The sequence below is a fragment of the Mya arenaria genome, chromosome 11 (assembly GCF_026914265.1).
Source record: "Mya arenaria isolate MELC-2E11 chromosome 11, ASM2691426v1".
In the NCBI taxonomy this organism is placed as follows: Eukaryota; Metazoa; Mollusca; class Bivalvia; order Myida; family Myidae; genus Mya; species Mya arenaria.
Window position 1 is genome coordinate 44,146,251 of NC_069132.1, and position 19,217 is coordinate 44,165,467.

Here is a 19,217-nt window from a genome sequence, read left to right on the forward strand (position 1 = left end):
GGACATGTACGGGGCGACCTTTTACAGCTAATAATTAAATTTATTCTCGTAAGTCTTGCTATCGTACATATTAATCAGAATACTTCACATCTGTAAAAATTGTTTTCACACTTATCGGAAACTGCAATGAGTCGGTTGAATGACTGTTAATTTCTAGTCAACGATATTCCTGCTGAGACACCCCTTGAATGTATACAAATAAGAGCATTGAAAATAAAATGCAGGTACCCAATGTTTATTCATTAATAATAATTAAGTTTTCTTATCAATTTTCCTTATCATTTGACACGACCCAATAGTAAAAGTTATTTGTAACAGTTAATACATTACATACAACTTAATATGCGCCAGGGCTTTCCCATTAAGCATTTGCAGATTTAAGGCATATTTTAGGACTACACTCTCCTCTCGGAAAATGAGGCATTTACAATTAACCAACATAGTTTAAGGTTTTAAATTATTATTCCAGCAGCAGATATTTGCAGCCTTGATCATTCCATTACCAGAGTACATTCCATGTGACATAAAAGTACATTAACAATAAAGACGGATGTTTGTGCTTACAAACTAGGCTCATAATTGGTGAATCTAGTAAACAAACAAGGATTAAGTGCTCATAGTGTCTGCCTGAGTATGCGTTATGGCTAAATGAACGTTAGAAGGTAACTTGATTATTAAAAGGTCTGATCTGATTGCTTCAAAGCTGGATAGAAGAGCATGACATGTAATAGTTTGTCAGCCAGCCATAACTTGATGTAACGCATCTTGCAACGAGCCGTTATGCTTCCTATGTCAAATTGACATTAGTTTATTTATATTTGTATTCAAACGGCTTTTCCAATATGATTCAATGTATGTTTTCCTAAAACTAGATTTAAAAACAAAGGAACCCACAAAACAGTTTTTCTTGCAATTGAATACCATAGATTTTATGGGTAACCTACATTTTGACCGAGACATCCAGACATTTGGTTTTGTTGGTATACCAAATTAATCATTTATAGCAGACAGCCATTTCTTTTCGGTCAATTTTTTATGTCAGAATAGCGAGAGCCTTTTTCAAATTAAGAATAATGACCGAACAAGGGAATAATTCACTTGAATTAGTGTGCGAATAAATGGCGTTTGAACAGAGATGAATATCAATTCATTGTGCTCAAATATTTCTATGCATCACATTGGTTATTTTTTTCATCATGGGTGGTCAGGAGCCGTATTCAATATGTATCGACTTTTATATCTTAGAATCAACCTAACCTTGATTTGATCATTATCAGTCAGGTCTAATAACCTTAAATTGAAATCTGAGAATAGCTCCAAACAAATTGCACTAATACTCCTCATCAGGTTACGTCGCCATGCACGGGGTTCTTAATTAAGTAATGTTTTCAAGGAAACGAAACAAATATGTCTGAAAGCATCGTAGTTTTATTATTTAAGGAATAAAAGGTTTTTGTACTTGGTTTTGAGATGCTTAATTGCCTTAAAGAACCAGAAGTGAAGTTTAATTTCATTCGGTGACAAATGAAACCAAATTCTGGAAGGACGTCCTCCTGGGATTATTTTTAGGATGGAAGTTTTTAAAATGTCTGGTGGCATGATTTGTCTGGTGAAAAATGTTTTGCGATCACATTACACCGTAAATCGTGACAACAGTATAATTTTATTAGGATATTTACTATAAGAATAAATCTCCGAAACAAATCTTATAATCACCTAGAAGTATGTGTAGTATAACAATCAGTCCAAGTTTGCATTTGCCATTCTGAACTATACATATGAGACAGTTTGATTTCTATATATGACCGGTAATACAATGTAGGTAAAAAAAGAGGTATATTTCGGGACATGTAGCAGTTTAGAAGTACAAACTACAATATAAGTATATGTACAACAAGGCAAAGCATTGTCATATTGAAAACTTGCATACAAAGATATGTTCACAAAATTAAATGTTCGACAATTGTTGACGGCCGGTAACAATGAAATTCCAACACAAGTTTTTTCTGAACATTCGTAATATTTATATGCATATGTTTGAAACGGAAACGCTCTGCTGATCTTTGCCTGCGGTCCTCGTGTTTTATTTTCATGCGAAAGAAAAAGGCGTTAAAGTAAATATATTTTTGTTTTTTGTTTTTATGTTTACGTTTCTATTTGAAGTGTTGTAACTATTAGCAACGATGACATTTAAACTACTACAAACATTGGGTAATCAAAACAACGAGCGTTCGAACTAACTGTCTAAGGATTTTGTTTTTAATTAAATATAATGTAAATGTTACCAATTTCATAGAGCTTTATCAAATAAACGTTGCAAAAATCGACCAATATAGCTCTTAGTTTCGAAAAAGATACTATGTCTTCTCCGAATTATTAATCCGAAAAACGATTGTACGATACCTGCTTTGATTATATGATTATTTGTATGCCAATTCACGGACGTGATTTGACAGCTGGACGCCATTTTATCCTTATCACCGGCGAGGTGAAGGGCGAACTCTGAGGATTTTGATAAACTTGCTGCTGAATCAGGTGTACTCAGGTTCGATAGACGTTTGGAACAGAAATTTCAGCGTTTAATGTGATAACAATACAAACTGAATTAAATAATTTTTAAATAATGAATAGAGGTCTGAACAGAAAATGTTCAAGAGGTTTGTGAGGTTGTATATTTAGTCAAAATATTCACACCAAATGTAAACAACATGGTTCACATCAATACAAAGAACTCTATATTGAAAACTTAACTTATATACTGGATAAAAGTAAAACGAAGTATTGCTCAAAGCGAAAAAGAAAATAATTTATCAAATATTGCGCTTACTGAATAGGTTCCATAATACTCGTCTTCCTAAAAGTCTGCTTCACTGGCAAGGTGATATATAACTTAGCAAATGAATAAAATCAGTGCAAATATCTGTGCCAATCACATTTACTGCAATTATTAATTGATGAGATTCAGTCACTCTTTATTGCGTATCATGATTAAATTATCTCACGAAGCAGTCTGTACATCGCCATGAGGAATGCAAAGGCGTTGTTACAATTATATACAGACATGTAACAAGATAATCTGTCAGTATTGGCGGCATCTTTTTATGTAAGAGGTTGTTCACTTGCGATGAACATTCACGTTGAAATTAACATTAAAGGGCAAATATGGCTGCTATTACATATAAACTGATGTAAATTGGTGTTAATGGAAGCATTGGATCCACATTAGCATACATGCTGATTATATGTGTTTCAAACATACTGAATATAAACGTGAGGAAAGAAGAGTAAGAAAATATTAAACATAAGTATTCTTATTACATAAATGTCGGTGTATTTTGGCCATTGCATGCTATTTTTTTACAAAAAATGCATGCATGAACACTTACATTATGTGCAAACATCAACGCACTTGAATAAAGGACAGACTTACATGTTTTCTTTTATATGGTAAATACAAGCCTGAAGAATTCATATGAAAAATAAAGATACAATTTTAGAAGAACAGTCATTTTCATAGAAACTGTACAATGGTGAGTTCCTTATGTTTGACTCCTAGATCTTGTTTACTTTCAGGTCGTGTTATGCAGCCAGCCTGATTTACAGAGTGGGTTTTCTCGAGATCTTTTTGTGGCGTGGTGTGGGAACCCGAAAAACAGCATCATACTGACTAATCGCACGTCCCCTCGCACACTAGCACGCTGGCTAATAGATCACCCGGACAACAAAACTGTCACAATGGAGGTAAACATGTTTTTTCATATATGAAGATAATAAACTTTTGTGGGTTTATTTTTCGCTAAATTGCATCTTGAAGATATACCTTTTGAAATCACTTACTACAAACTAATATATTTACAATTTCCTCCTTGGAATCGAAAATGAAATATGTCTGTGTAATGTTGTTTTAATTGACATGATGACTATCATTAAACTAACTCTTCTTATTCTATTTGGTTTAAAACCAAATAATATTAATAATAAGAGTTAGTTTAATGATTTTTGATTACATCCTCAGGTACGCCGGAGAATCCGTCTTGAAGGAGCTGAGCTTGAAGAATTTATGAAGAAAAAACATGAAGCGGAGGAAAAAGAAAAGAAAAAAGCTGTCCAAGAACCGTAAGTGATAAAATAATGATGATATATGGAAGTACAGGTACACTTCTTTTAATGACATAGTGATAAAAAGCCTTAGTTAAACAGAGTCAGGTATACAAAAAAACTGCAATCTATCATTTATTTCAATAAATGAGCGTAAGCTGTATCACGGAAATGTGTAACCGTAAGTCGATACTTTTAAAGGGAGGAGTCGAGCGATGAGAGTGATGCGGAGATGGAAGTGGATGGTGCAGTCCCCGCCCCGAGCACTTCCCGCGCCAAGCATGATATCATCATCAAACAAGAGGTATTTGTGAGTTGTATGTTAGAAGACTCAATATTATATAAAATTCAACCAATATAAAATTCAACCAATATTATATAAAATTCAACCAATATTATATAAAATTCAACCAATATTATAATGACGATACAAAAATGTGAAGTTTTTCTATGCGTAGTTATTAATGATTCTTCTGAAATGTTATGTAAAAGAATGACAATATAAAATTAATAATTACTCTTTGTTAGTTATACTTAATTAGTTTTTATCCGTTTGATGTTTTACAATATTTTCATGATACAATTCGACTAACATCAGAAATGTATAAAAATGTAGTTAGTTTTGATAAAACAGTCCATTCTTAAACCTATAAACATATATGGTTCTTTAATGACTGTAGCATGTCCCTATTATGAGAGCATTTTCTTCATAACTTTGTTCTTCATTGTTTATGCTGTATGTAAGTCTGATGAGAGTAATAACATGCCGTTTAGTTATGCTGGACTATGCGAAGTGTGATACATCATGCACGAAGGGTCTTAATAGAAGAAATAATGCAAATAACATTATTGTAATTTCCGAGGAATAACTACGTTAACTGCGATGACTTCAATATATTTCTAATTCTTAAGGGCAAAGGTCGTTCAGGTTTCTTCAAACAAGCTAAAAAGTCATACCCTATGTTCCCCTACACAGAGGAGAGGATGAAATGGGACGAATATGGGGAAATCATCAGGTAACAAATATTAAGGAAGTCATTCATGATCTATCTAGTTTATGTTTAAATTGATTCTTTACCGATTTGCCTTGTGCTTTGTCAAGTTAAGTTACCGTATGTTCACAACAATAGTTACGCCTAAATTTCTTTTCTAGTCATCAGGACATGTATGTTGTCAAATTTCACACAAAGTTACAAAACTGAAGTGTTAGTCTTTAAAATGGTTTATTGTCTCTGATTATTCCATATTAAAAGTATTTTCAAACCCAACTCACATATTAGCCACATCCGATCGCCAACTCCAAACAACAGCCTGAAATAGGTTGTTGAGAGGTTGATGGCTGTCTGTTAAGGTTGCCAGTAGTCGGCGATTACTAATTTGTGCATTTAAGTCCGCTAGAGTATTTATATCTACCCCTACGACATATTTTTGTGTCCTGTTTGTCAGTCCGTCAGGCATTCAGTCAATCAGTATGCTTCTTGTAACGCCATGACCCAGGAACTTCAAACCCAATATTGCTGTTAGTAGATAACTCCTATTGATATTAAGATCAAGAGGTCAAAGGTCGCGGTAACCTTAAGGTGAAAAATGGGTTCTGCAAAAAAAGAAGATCCTACGGATCCTCGAACCTCATAATTTGTATGCAAGTTGGTAATAATCATTACATGACACCGATTAATTTTTAGATTAGTAGGTAAAAGGTTAAGGTCGTGTCGACCTTCAGATGAAAACATGATTTGCTTACAATTTTTTAGTTATCTTAATATGACCATTTGTTTCGGATAAATAACTTAAGAACACTTATACCCAGGAACTTTATACTTGGTTTGCCAAATAATACTAGTAGATGACCCCTATTGAATTTGAGGTCAGTAGGTCATAATATCAATTTTAAGGTGACGTTATGGTGAAAAACGGTTTCCGTTCAGTAACCAAATAACGCTTTGACCAAGGAACTTTAAACTTAGAGATCCAATTGTTCATGAGTTGGTTATGTCAACTATTGGCGTGACAAAAAACACATACAAATGAAATGAATTTATCGCGCAATGCTCTTGGCGTATGTGTTATTGTTCATTGACGTAAGACATTTGCGAAAATAATCAAGTGAATAGAATGCTGATATCTTTTGCAGACCTTAATATTACGAAACTGTATAGTAACATATGTGGGTGGCTATAGATATGAATTGTTGTATACACATTCTTCATACTTTTGCAATTATAATGAATAAAACTAGTATATGTTTACCTGATACAAATATTTTTTATTTATCTCAGACCAGAAGACTACATGATCAGCGAGACAACTGTGTCTGATGAAACTCTGTCGACGGTAACTTTTAACCTCACTTTAAAATTCGAACAGTTTGTAATTCAGTTATTCAGCACCATAATATTATTTTAAGTTTTCTTGACCTTGCTTTATTGTTATTTGTAAAGTCTGAACAGTGAGTACCAAAGACAAGGTTTGGAGGTCCTGGTTTCTCATTCGGTTTGATGGACACGTTTTACATGAAGCTGTAATCCATGATTCCCATATTATAGAGCTCGGCAAACTTATCCATCTATATTTTTAATACGATTACAAAAGTTTCTAATTATTGTTTCGTCATTTACCTAGTGGGCCCTGTTAATTATTATTTTATAATTATTTAAAAACTTACAGTGAATTCCTTTGTGCTTTATAGGAGAAGCTTGTTGCTGAATCTGACCAACTTCAAGGTATATGATGTGTTGTCTGAAAAAAATGTTTTATTTTTAATTAGTATACACTGAAGGTAAAGTATATACATAACATAACATTTTTGATACGTAATCTGTAACATGTTTCGTCCATTGGGTGGCATTCTATGTAGCAGTTAATAACAGTTCCCGTTTGAAAAATAAACGACGTTGTATGTGCATTTGACAGGTGATAATTAAAGCAAAATATATACACTTACACAAAGGGTATGAACCGATATTATTGGGCCAGTTGAATATCAAATCGTTTTCACTGTCTGAGGCAATGATAATGCGTAGGAGAAGACTAACGCATTTTAATTTCCTAAATGGTCTTTTTAGAAGTCGCGTATGCAAATAGCGTGCCAATATAATCATTTAATGTTTAATGTGTTTAAGATGTATCTGAAGTTCCAACCAAATGCATTGCCGTGACGGTTACATTAGATATCAATGCCAGCATACAGTACATCGATTTTGAAGGCCGGACAGATGGAGAATCCATGAAGAAGATCCTAAGTCAGATTAAGCCAAGGCAGCTGGTAAGTTGCACATAGTTTAAAAGCAATTAAAATAGTCCACCCTAAGATTATTATCGAATAAGTTCTGGAATAGAGATCCTTAAGATGCACAAACTAATCAGGGTACCACCTACCTTTAAAAGTCAAAAATATTTTATTATTTTCAAGGTGAGTGGGATGTCAGGACATTTTGAAAATTGGTTCGTTAAAAATGAATTTCAGAAAAGTCAGGAAACAGTCAGTGAAAAAATAAATATAAAATCTAAACTATATTGATCCGTGTTATACCTGGTAACATTTGTCCTTTTGTATGCATCATTATGTCTCCCCCTCTCTGGGGGAGACATATTGTTTTTGCCCTGTCCGGTAGTCCGTCAGTCCGTCAGTCCGTCCGTACGTCACACTTCGTTTCCGATCGATAACTGGAAAACCGCATGACCTAGGATCACCAAACTTGGTAGGGAGGTTGGTCGTGAGGTGTAGAGGATCCCTATTGTTTTTGGGGTCACTAGGTCAAAGGTCAAGGTCGCGGCGACCCCAATATAAAAAACATTTCTGCTCAAAATCTTGAGAACGGTTTGACCTAGGTTCACCAAACTTGGTAGGGAGGTTGGTCATGAGGTGTAGAAGATCCCTTTTGTTTTTGGGGTCACTAGGTCAAAGGTCAAGGTCGCGGCGACCCCCAATGTAAAAAACATTTCCGCTCAATATCTTGAGAACGGTTTGACCTAGGTTCACCAAACTTGGTAGGGAGGTTGGTCATGAGGTGTAGAAGATCCTTATTGTTTTTGGGGTCACTAGGTCAAAGGTCAAGGTCGCGGCGACCCCCAATGTAAAAAACATTTCCGCTCAATATCTTGAGAATGGTTTGACCTAGGTTCACCAAACTTGGTAGGGAGGTTGATCATGAGGTTTAGAAAACTCCTATATTTTGGGGGGTCACAAGGTCAAAGGTCAACGTCGCTGTGACCTCTAATGTAAAAAAATATTTCCGTGCAATATCAGGAGAATGCTTTGATCTAGTTACATTTTATACCAGTTTGATTGATTGGAAGAACTGATAAGATGTCATAGTATAGCCATGGACAGGATTCTGTGTTTATAAAAAAAAGTCTCCTTAAAGCTTCAACTGAATTTATTATGTCTCCCCAATTAATGGGGAGACATATTGTTTTTGCCCTGTCCGTCAGTACATCCGTCACACTTCGTTTCTGCTCAATAACAAAAGAACGCTTGCACTCAGGAACTTTATACTTGGTATGCAAGTTGGTCATGACTAGTAGATGACCCCTATTGATTTTGCGATCAATAGGTCAAAGGTCAAGGTCGCAGTAGATATTCACTATTTAATACAGGTGAATAAACCAAACTTCACTGTTGGTTTGTCTCCTGTCCATAATTACAAATTTCATGTCCATCTTTTTTTTTCTCAGATACGACCACACAATAGGGGAGACAAGCGCTTTTTCAAAAAAGTAATCTCTAGTTACTTAATGGCTTTATGTCTGGAAGAACGCCATTTTAGTAGTTTCGTTTATCATATACTCTGATAGTTATGAAGTTGTATCTTTACTTCACTCATGAATATCTTCCGTGACAACTATGATCAAATTTGAAATACTGTTATGTGTGTATGCTTTAGGCTGTTTGTTCACATTGATTTGTAACCGTAAAAACAGCAGTAAATGAGTGGAATGGACGGCCATTGATAGAGGAGGCTGGAGCATATGGAGTATTGGTCAGTGACAATCATGATTTGGTCAATATAGATTCCGGGCAATGTCAGGGAATTGATTTTTTTTCCTTTTTAGCCACATCCCTGAACTCAATGCAAAAATGGAAATAAAAGTTTTTGTTTGATCTGAACGGTTCTCTGACAGTTATAACAAGTTATCTTTTTTGTTGCAATAACAACCAAGTCATACTGGTAAAGAGTATATATTCTTAATTAAAACGTACTACTGTGCTGCTCTCGAATGCTTTAATTGTATGTGTACTCTCCGTGAGTTCCTTGTAGATTCCAAATTAACGGGGACCATATAAATAAGGCAGACCTGTGCGAACATACTTAAACACCATTAGTACTAATTTAATGCTTCAGGTAATATTAAGTGCCTATTTAATTCCCGTCTTATTTCCATTGGTTAATAGTTTTTAAGAATAACCATTCCTATGTCCAGGTGGCGTATATGGGAATTCATCACCTCTGTGACAGTTGTTAGTTATTTTTGAAGCACTTTTGTTAAGCAATTAATCTGAATGTAAATTCAAGTCGTGATTGTAAGATTTTCTTAAGGAGCCTTTATTTGTATTGACTTCGAAACCTAGTCACTAGGCTTCTTGACGTGCTTCCAAGTAAAGCATTGTGTGTCCATGTGAAGCCAAATCATGAAAGTAAAATAAGGAGGCTATGTTTGTTTAGACTCCAGATAGAGCTACCGGCTTTCTTGACGTGCGTTCCTTGAGTAAATACACCCACTTGATTAAATTGGACATACGAAGATTGTTTACTTTTAACTGAACCAAATTGTACCACACCTCTAAGTACTCAAACCATGTTACTTTAAAATATAAGGATCACCAAAATGAGCAAACATTCGTCCACATTGTAGACCTATTAAAATGATTAAACGAAATTAGGTGTTATTTAAAAGGATACCTTTAAAATATTTTGATTGTTGAATTTTAGTTTTGAGATTTCATCGAGCTGAGTTGGAATATGCGACTTATTTTACAAATTCCATTACTCCAATATAAAGGATATATACAGTAGAAGGAGAATGTTTGGCTTAAAGATGCAGTTTATTACGTCACAAAAGTATGTTAAAATGAAAACAGAAGGTACAACTGTCGATTGTTGGGGAATGTAATGATACATTAACAATATTGGCAATTCATATTGAGGCATAAAAGTGCATCCCAAAAAGTGTTTATTTTTAATCTGACTACCGACCTCCCCAAATGTACTTAAATAGTGAATTATAGCGCTTACCCACAGGTTCTTATCCATGGAAGTGAGGAGGCTACGTCATCGCTGGCGGAATATTGTCGCACTACCTCCGGGGTTGTACAGGGATCTGTCTTCACGCCTAGCATAGGAGAGGTGGTGGACGCTACTACAGAAAGTCATATCTATCAGGTAAATAAGACGGGATATAATGTATAATATATATAATGTATAAGAATATATAATATTGGATACTAGAGTTTCTTTGAGAACTGGAATTATATCCAAAATATGTCAAATAGTAACACTATTGTCTTAAACACAATAGGCGCAAGCTGTTGTCCGTTGATTCAACACCATATTTCAGCTTCCTGGAATTTCAGAAATGCATATCTATGGCTTTAGCGTAAGGCGGTCGTATCTCTATATAAGAAGAGACATTATTACGTCGGTCTTATGCTAAGCGCTCGGTATGTAACGTACGTGGTTTCTTTTGTTTCTATTTCTTTAGAACTGATCTATGTAAAATTTTGGAACAGAAGTTAAACATTGGTTCAACAATTTAAGACTGCTTTTAAATCTTCAATAGGTGAAGCTGAAGGACTACCTTGTGTCCGCGCTCGAGTTCTCCAAGGCGCGAGATGCTGAGCTCGCATGGATTGACGGTATCATCAACTTTACAGAAAGCCGACTAGATATCGAAACTGATATACAAGAAGATGATGAGGAAGATGCTAAACTGTCCAGTGAGTTAAAATTGTCTATATTGTATTGATTAATATATTTTTTGTTAAATATATGCGGGGAACGGATGTAGCAAAGTTACACTAATGTGTTTTTTAAAAGAGGAAATCAGAACGTCATCTAAAGCGAAGCGCCTATTATTTTGTAATCTTGAATAAAATGGTGTTCTCATTTCAGGCATATCAGGTTATGTTTTTCGTATAAATATTTTAGAACAGAAATGATAAACTGACTTTCAGTCATTAGTATTTATTATTTCATTAAACATAGCAATGTTATTGATAAAGTCTTATTATAGATTAGAAGAGTGAAATTGACAGTTTTCTCACACATATCAAAGAGCAGTTGGCGCCAGGTTTTGATCATTTTTAGCTCGTCTGTTTTTCGAAGAAAAAAAGTCGAGTTATTGTGATAGCCTTGGCGTCGTCGGCGTCGTCTGCGTCTGCGTCTGCGTCTGCGTCGTCGTCGTCGTCCAAAAACTTTAACCTTACCTCATAACTCAAAAACCGTTCAACATTTTCACATTAAACTTGCTACACGTGTTCCTATTAACACTATGCATGTTTATAGCAGGTCATAGCTCTAGTTTTTTAGAGTTATGCCCCTTTTTAGACTTTAAAAAACAGACGAGCGTTGGCACCCACTCCGCGGTGCTCTTGTTCATTCTTTCTTTGTTTACCTTTGCTACAGTCATTTAGAAAAATGTTACATGTATTATGGATGATGTATGGATGATGTCGTCAATACATTAATGATCTTGCCTTTATAAGTAAAACACTTTAACAATATCACAATATAAAACGATTGGTTTCCATGATTATCTCCTACTTTGTTTGCCAGTTGTAAGAGGACGAGAAGGCCTCGAAAACGTGCCCATCTTGGAGGCTGTTCCTTCTAACCAGGTAGGTGTTCTTGGTTACATTTAAGCAGGTACCGTTTTCTCGAAAATTCATAAAAAATTTTTTTAACAGGATCATACTTATGAGAAAAACTACAGAAACAATCTCAGTAGCCAAAAGTTAAAACATAAACCCTGTTTAATGGCACAGGGTAAACGCCATAGACGTAGAACACAAAAACAAAAAATCACAAACAAGAAACATGGAACAACAGTACAAAACTCCACTTACAGCACAGTGCATATATACTACATACAAGTTAAGCTCACTATTTTGTTTTCGTTTAAATAATGTACTGTTCTCCTTTATACGATTTTTGAGACTATCAAACGGCATAATTTTGAAGCAAAACATGATGCAAATGTCTTGGTTTATAACAGTTATTTTGTTAAATTAACTATGATTCCAGTAAACGCGGAAAACAATGTCTTGGTTTATAACAGTAATTTGGGTAAATTATCTATGATTCCAGTAAACGCGGAAAACAATGTCTTGGTTTATAACAGTTATTTGGGTAAATTATCTATGATTCCAGTAAACGCGGAAAACAATGTCTTGGTTTATAACAGTTATTTGGGTAAATTATCTATGATTCCAGTAAACGCGGAAATCAATGTCTTGGTTTATAACAGTTATTTGGGTAAATTATTTATGATTCCAGTAAACGCGGAAAACAATGTCTTGGTTTATAATATTAATTTGGGTAAATTATCTATGATTCCAGTAAACGCGTGTTCATGTGAAGTTTCACTGACTTAATCCGATTATTTATCGGTAATACTATTTAGATTCGTATGTTGTCTGTTTGTTGTGTGTACGTTTGTGTCTCTCGCTCAGGGTCGTTTTGACCTTTACCTTGTGCCTTTTATCTGGGTTTGAAGTTTGACTTCTGGGTTTGTCCCTACAGATTTCATTGAATTACCATTCCAAGAATTATTGGTCAATAGATCTAGATTGCTGAGATATTTCTTTGTACATTCACTATCTCATTTAGGTCTAGGTTTATTAGTATCAAAACTAAGAATCTGACTATGCTACATAAGCGGTTTTCTGGTAACTTCTTATACATGTAACAAATACATTGGAAATCGAACGAAAGGTACATTCGTTATGCCCAATCCTCGACGCGTAGAATTCAATCGAATTTGTGATGGCACTCGCTTAGTATTCAAATAAAATGTTGTCTTACGCGTTGATTAGATGTTTTGTACGCTCCTAATCGTATTACTGTTATATTGTTTGGAGATAAACGTCCATAGCAACGCAAACAAGCCGTCTATTTTCAGATCTCAGGACACACAGCTGTGTTTATCAACGAGCCGAAATTGAGCGACTTTAAGGTAGTGCTGTTACAGGAAGGCATTCAGGCTGAGTTTAGTGCGGGAGCACTGGTTTGTAACGACACCATCGCAGTCAGAAGGGTAAGGATGATCATTCTATTTATTTTTCGAAAGTGTTAATGGAAAATACGTGAACATATATTTACTTTATTTGAAGAGACACATATAATAGTGCACTTTTACGTTCTACATAATATTGCATTCATTGATTATCTCTTTAATCATACTTGCGTTATAAAAAATGTATTCAACTCTCACTATTATCGCGCAGAGTGAGTAATATTTTATTTGGCAATTATCTCCTTAATTATTTTTATATGATAGAAGGTGTATTATTTTCGTACGTCTTTCTGTACATTCCTTAAGACGATTTAGATCTGGTCTTATTGAGCCTGAAAATCCTACTCTTCTAGCAGAGATAGAGAAGTGAAGATTTAATTTGATAGGATCAAGTGTTTTGAAAATAATGATAGTCTTTATTATCAACGGAAATAAAATTTCGCCTACATTTATTTTTCATCAATTGAAATAATTACTCTTGTCAAGCACTTTACATAGCTGTGTGTTTTATTCCATATTTTGGATAATAACCTTTGTTATACAATTTTATTGCGATATTCCCTATGCCTGTCACGTAATTACTTTAACTGACCATTAATTAATGCAAGGATTCAGGTGAGACTAAATAGCACTCTTCAAATTTGCTATTTGATGAAATGTTAGTCTAAGCATTGTTTTGATTAACTGTTTCGCCCACCATGGCAATAGGTATTTGGTACCTCCGTATTCTTGAAAATGACATATTGTTTTTCGTTCCATAAGCCAATGTTGATGTTTCAGAACGAGGCTGGACGTATGCAACTGGAGGGTGCTATCTCACGTGACTATTTCAAAGTGCGAGATCTTTTGTATAAACAGTACGCCATTGTTTGACCAATGCTGAGGTCATCGTGTTGTTTTTGACGTTCGTTTGGAAATCACCATTACTGGAGTGTGTTCATGAACGTTTATCTGTATAAAGTACAAGAGACCTATAACGTTACATTTGACGGTAACTAATGAAGTGGAAATCAGAGTGTCTTTTTGTTTTTCCAGATCAGTTTTATTCGTACATTTCATTGTAAAATGATTGAACCTATCAATGCCGTTTGAAAATGTCAAAGTATTTTGTTTTAATTGGATGAGTACTCTTTCTCACCGACTCAAGAACATTACATACTAATTTAACATTACAAAAGACGTAGTCGTTTCATTCAATAAAAATGTAAATACTTTTTTACTTTTGTATTTAAGATCTGAAGTATATTGATGGCAAAATGTAAAAGTTGTTGATGTCCTGAACCCATTTCCTTGAAATATCTTAGTATTCAAGTATACTGATTCTGTAATCAGTTGCTCAAAGCAGGGTTGTCACTAGACGTTGCTTGAAACACTATAAAGTTCGTCGTATTTGATATGTCAAATAAAAATGCAAAAAATATTTTGAATTACATTCCTTCACACCTAAGCAGCGGACTTATATCTTGTTTTAATATAAAACTACAAAAATCGCGCAGTGTCGAAATAAAATGGATCTTATTTAAATCTCACTTTAATAAGCCACTGTTTTTTTAAGAATTAGGAAAACAATAACATTTAAGCTAACAACCTCCTATATTAGTGTAGGAAATAAAACAATCCTTAAAATGTATTTAGCAAAGCCATCTTAAACGTGATGAATTGGTAACAATTAAAACTTTTGTTTGAAAAAACGCTTTAGACCGGATTAAAATAATTGATTTGGTGGTTGTTTGATTTGTTATTGTTGAACCTGCTTCAGGGTTTGTATCTTCCTTTTACGAGGGCATCAGTTAATATCTAGGATATACGCATGTGTCAGTAACAGGGATCAGAGCTAGGTCAACAGCACTGGTGACATACAACCGGATGGAAGCAATCATTTTATGGTTGTTGTTTTAATTTGTTTAATCACATTTCTACAAATATTGAATGCACATGCCATATGCGAATGCCAAAACGAATTCAGATGAAATAATATTAGGAAATTTACTAAAAATAAATTTCCATGAATTCTCATTCGCCTTTTAACGTATAAAGTATTTAATAAATACCGCTTTTCGACGCCACACAATACAATTTAATCAACTGGAACATTGACAAAAATAAAGTTTATACCAGTCTATCCATATCTAAAAAGGAGACAATTCAGGAAAAAACAAGAAACGTTTGATATATAATTTGAGTATAATCCAGTTAACCCTCGTGGTTTCAAGTTTTCTTAATTATATTCAGAGTAATTTAAACCATTTTCCTTATTGCTGTGTGTTTTGCAAATACATATCAAAAGACGCCTTTAGTGTATCTCGGAACTTTATGTCTTCTATATCCAATTTTACCATCATATGCAAGAAAGGATATTTTCTATTAACCGTATGCCTGTCTCAATTCGTCTTAGTTGTCAGGAATGTTTAGCTTTTGTAGACATTTTAGCAGCTCTCCATAAAATCCGTTAACAAAAATTATGTTGTAAAACTAATGGTAATGATGTCTGTGGCGACTAAAATCGCCGGTTTAGCAGCTGTTATATGCCATCTTGACCAGACTAATCCTGTTGGAGGGACATTTATCAAACAGTTAGCACCGCTTTATTTCAAGGTAAAGGAAAGACTGACAGATGATGTGCATATTTTTTTACATTCTTTTGGAATGTTCCATCGGTCATGTCATGTAATCAGACAACTCTTAAATGACGAATAAATCACATTAATGTATGGAGCAATTGAGATCTCCTAAATACATTAGACTAACATTAAGTAAAAATTGCTTCGATATTTGTTTGCATTTTTCACCGTCCTTATTTTCTAAATTAAAATTTGAAAAATGATTTTGTTTTGTTATTATTCGAAACAAAGTAAGCAAAGTAATTGTCTTTCTGCAGAAATAGCAGTAATTCCTTTTCTGAATAACATAACAATTGAAAATTTCACTGTAATTAGTATGCGGTTAATGCCCTCTGAACAAAGATGAATACAGATTATTTTTTCTCGAATATTGCTTTAAGGGTACATCACTCAATATGATACATTATTCTTTGGTAAGTATAGGACTAATATCATTTGTAAAAATATATTGAATTTTTACATATGCAATGCGAAAAATAGTATATAGCATGTATAAAACATTAGCAAAACAGAAGTTAATTTGCAACCGCTATCTTTACTAGTTCGATGGACATACCATTTCATACATTTCAGATTAATTAAATACATATTAACTAATGACAAAGGAGCACACACGTGTATATAAATAAATGAGTTTGCATCGCTATTCTTAATTATCATGGTATTTATTCCACAGTTCACTTCTCTTACGCGTTTTTATAAAAGTTTTATAGCCTTCAATATTTCGGATATTGCTTTTCGCGCAAGATGTGAATTAAATTGAAATTGTTCTTATATCATAGTATTGAACAAACAGAAAGCATGTTAAATTTCTGAGTTATATCAAATTTAATATCAGACGTAATAACAGAAAATATTGCTTTCTGTGTTTCTTTTTAACACGGAAATTCTAGAAATATCATCTATACCTTTCATCACTATGGACAATTATTGTCCACCCAACAACGTTGTCAATGAGGTGACGTTCTCGTGGTTCATCAAGCTCATGACAGTTAATTATGCAGTGTATTCTAGTGAACATTATTATTCCAGGATGTTCATTCGGTAAACAAGTCGGACCTATATGTTTGAGAATAAGAAAATAATATCTATGGCCACTGGGGAAGAATATCTATTCAGTTCATTGAATTCTAAATAACAACTGATTGTTTCATATCTAATTAACAGGCCTTGGGATTGAACAACACGAACATAAAAACTGTGATTACGAATATGAAACAATCATAGACTATAAGTATCTTTCATGGCCGAGAGTATAAGATAGGTTCATTCCGACCCGAGCGTAGGTTGTTTTGTGGAAACAAGGTTTACCGAGTTTCCGCAAATCACCCTGCGCGAGGGTCGGGATGAACCTATCTTACACGAGCGGCTATGGTAGATGCTTTTTCACCTCAGTTAAACAAAATTAAGTAAAAATGTATTTTTTTGCTGGAACTCTTTGTTCTTAGTGAAAATAATTGCGTATGGAAATGCGATAATTCTTGGTTGTCATGGATATGCGCGCAGTGATTCAGATTATGTTATTAGTCAAATCGGTCTTTAAATAGTTCTAAGGAGGGTGAAGCATTATTTCTTGAAAGGTGCGTGGAAACTGTTCTATGGTGACATTTGAAGCGAGAAATAATTAATCAGCGGTCTAAATATTGCCACAAGACAAGGTTTCCATGATGCTACAGACGACAGTCTTCAACAAGGGAGGTAATTACAATGTGGCGACCATTAAAAAATGAGTTCAATTCGGGCATTTTATCTTCGCCCGTAGACAAGATAAGAATTTCTAGCATGGTTAAATTATTGGATCTATTTATCTGAGGTGGGAGGAATAAAATTACCTCAAACACCAAACTTTTTTAACAATTATCAACCGTTCAATGAGGAATATAAAAGCTACCTGGAATTATTCCTTGCAGAGATAGATCATAATATTTGAAGTGTTCGTATTTTACTCAAAATATCATTTTTTGCAATTACGTGTAAATCGTCATAAGATCTGTATGTTTCTTATTTTCCAAATAATAGAGCAATGTTAATGAGATGTTATTCATGTTTTTTATGATAAATTTAAACATGTGATATTTTTGTCAAACAATAACATTTAATATGTTTTAATATCTGTTCTCATGATCTGGTTTTTGGTTAACAAGTTATTTAGCATAGTTAACGAGGAGTCATTAAAATGTGTTATCCAGGTAACTTATGACATGTAACACATGGAATGGGAATCAAACGAGTACTTTATTTCGATTTCAATCGATCAGTGTCTTTAATTGTCGTAGTAGGTCGGTAATGTCCAGTAAGGGAATGCCCATTAGAAAGATCCGGAAAATATAAGGCTCCCCTGAGATTTTAATGTGATGCTAATTGGTTCATATCTTTCGGCTAAACTTCTGACACTGGTTAGAAAAAAATGACACATTTGGTTGAGGCAACGTTCCCCTGAGGGATGCCATTATACAGATTGCCACCCATATATCAAGTATTCTTTTAGTACAATAATTGAAGGGGAACCATTGGAAACAAAAGAAAAATGGAAAATGACAGTCTCATTTTCATTTGAAATATTCATTGACAAAACCAATTGGTACAGCACTACCGAGTCTTCTGCCGACATAGTCATTTAAATAAATCAAATAATTTAAGACGATTTCTCCAAAAGTGTGCCGTTTTTTAACAATTAATATAGCTCTGAAACTGTACTTTAAAGGATTGCATCATATACACCTCATATATAAAAACGTATGCATACATATTTAAGCTAAAGTGTAGCTTCTACCTCGCATTAGCGTATTTGATATTATTCGAAGAGAAACATGATAAGTTTGCGTTTAAATTCGTTTCTATTTCCCTTCATTATTAAGCCGCGTCTATAGGGAAACGTGTCTTTAGTTTTCGATCAAAAAGCGATTATGGATATTTTTTAGATTGTAAGAAATTCAATTTATTCAATTTATTCAATTTACTTCATACAGCACATAATATTTAACGACCATCTTTCAATTAGGTTATTTAACACCATTTAACCCTAAACACAAATTATGGCCCTGAGTGACTTAAACACTTACGTTAAAGTTTTATGACACATTGTGTTTGGTCAAGTTTAAGAGCAAGTTTGTGTTTTGATAAATTACTTCAATATCCTTTCTCTAATGGACTTAATACTTTAATACACACAGATTTACGGCCATCACACAATAAGATTACATTACTCCATAATATCAAGAAACAAATTATGGCCCTTGATCGACTTAAAACGTTTTCTTTAAG

At 34.0% G+C, this 19,217-nt stretch overlaps 1 protein-coding gene across 1 annotated transcript in view; it reads left to right on the forward strand.

Moving 5' to 3' along the window:
* The window catches only part of LOC128208234 (cleavage and polyadenylation specificity factor subunit 2-like), a 61,030-nt gene extending 46,112 nt beyond the window's left edge, over positions 1–14,918 (forward strand). Inside the window, exons 11-22 of the mRNA XM_052911709.1 lie at positions 3,574–3,741; positions 4,016–4,116; positions 4,300–4,402; positions 5,011–5,114; positions 6,378–6,432; positions 6,788–6,821; positions 7,221–7,363; positions 10,341–10,481; positions 10,879–11,035; positions 11,874–11,935; positions 13,219–13,353; positions 14,113–14,918. Of these exons, the coding sequence (XP_052767669.1) occupies positions 3,574–3,741; positions 4,016–4,116; positions 4,300–4,402; positions 5,011–5,114; positions 6,378–6,432; positions 6,788–6,821; positions 7,221–7,363; positions 10,341–10,481; positions 10,879–11,035; positions 11,874–11,935; positions 13,219–13,353; positions 14,113–14,205 (1,296 nt within the window). The 3' untranslated portion in view covers positions 14,206–14,918. The remainder of the gene's footprint in view (positions 1–3,573; positions 3,742–4,015; positions 4,117–4,299; positions 4,403–5,010; positions 5,115–6,377; positions 6,433–6,787; positions 6,822–7,220; positions 7,364–10,340; positions 10,482–10,878; positions 11,036–11,873; positions 11,936–13,218; positions 13,354–14,112) is intronic.
* Positions 14,919–19,217: the final 4,299 nt, after the last annotated feature.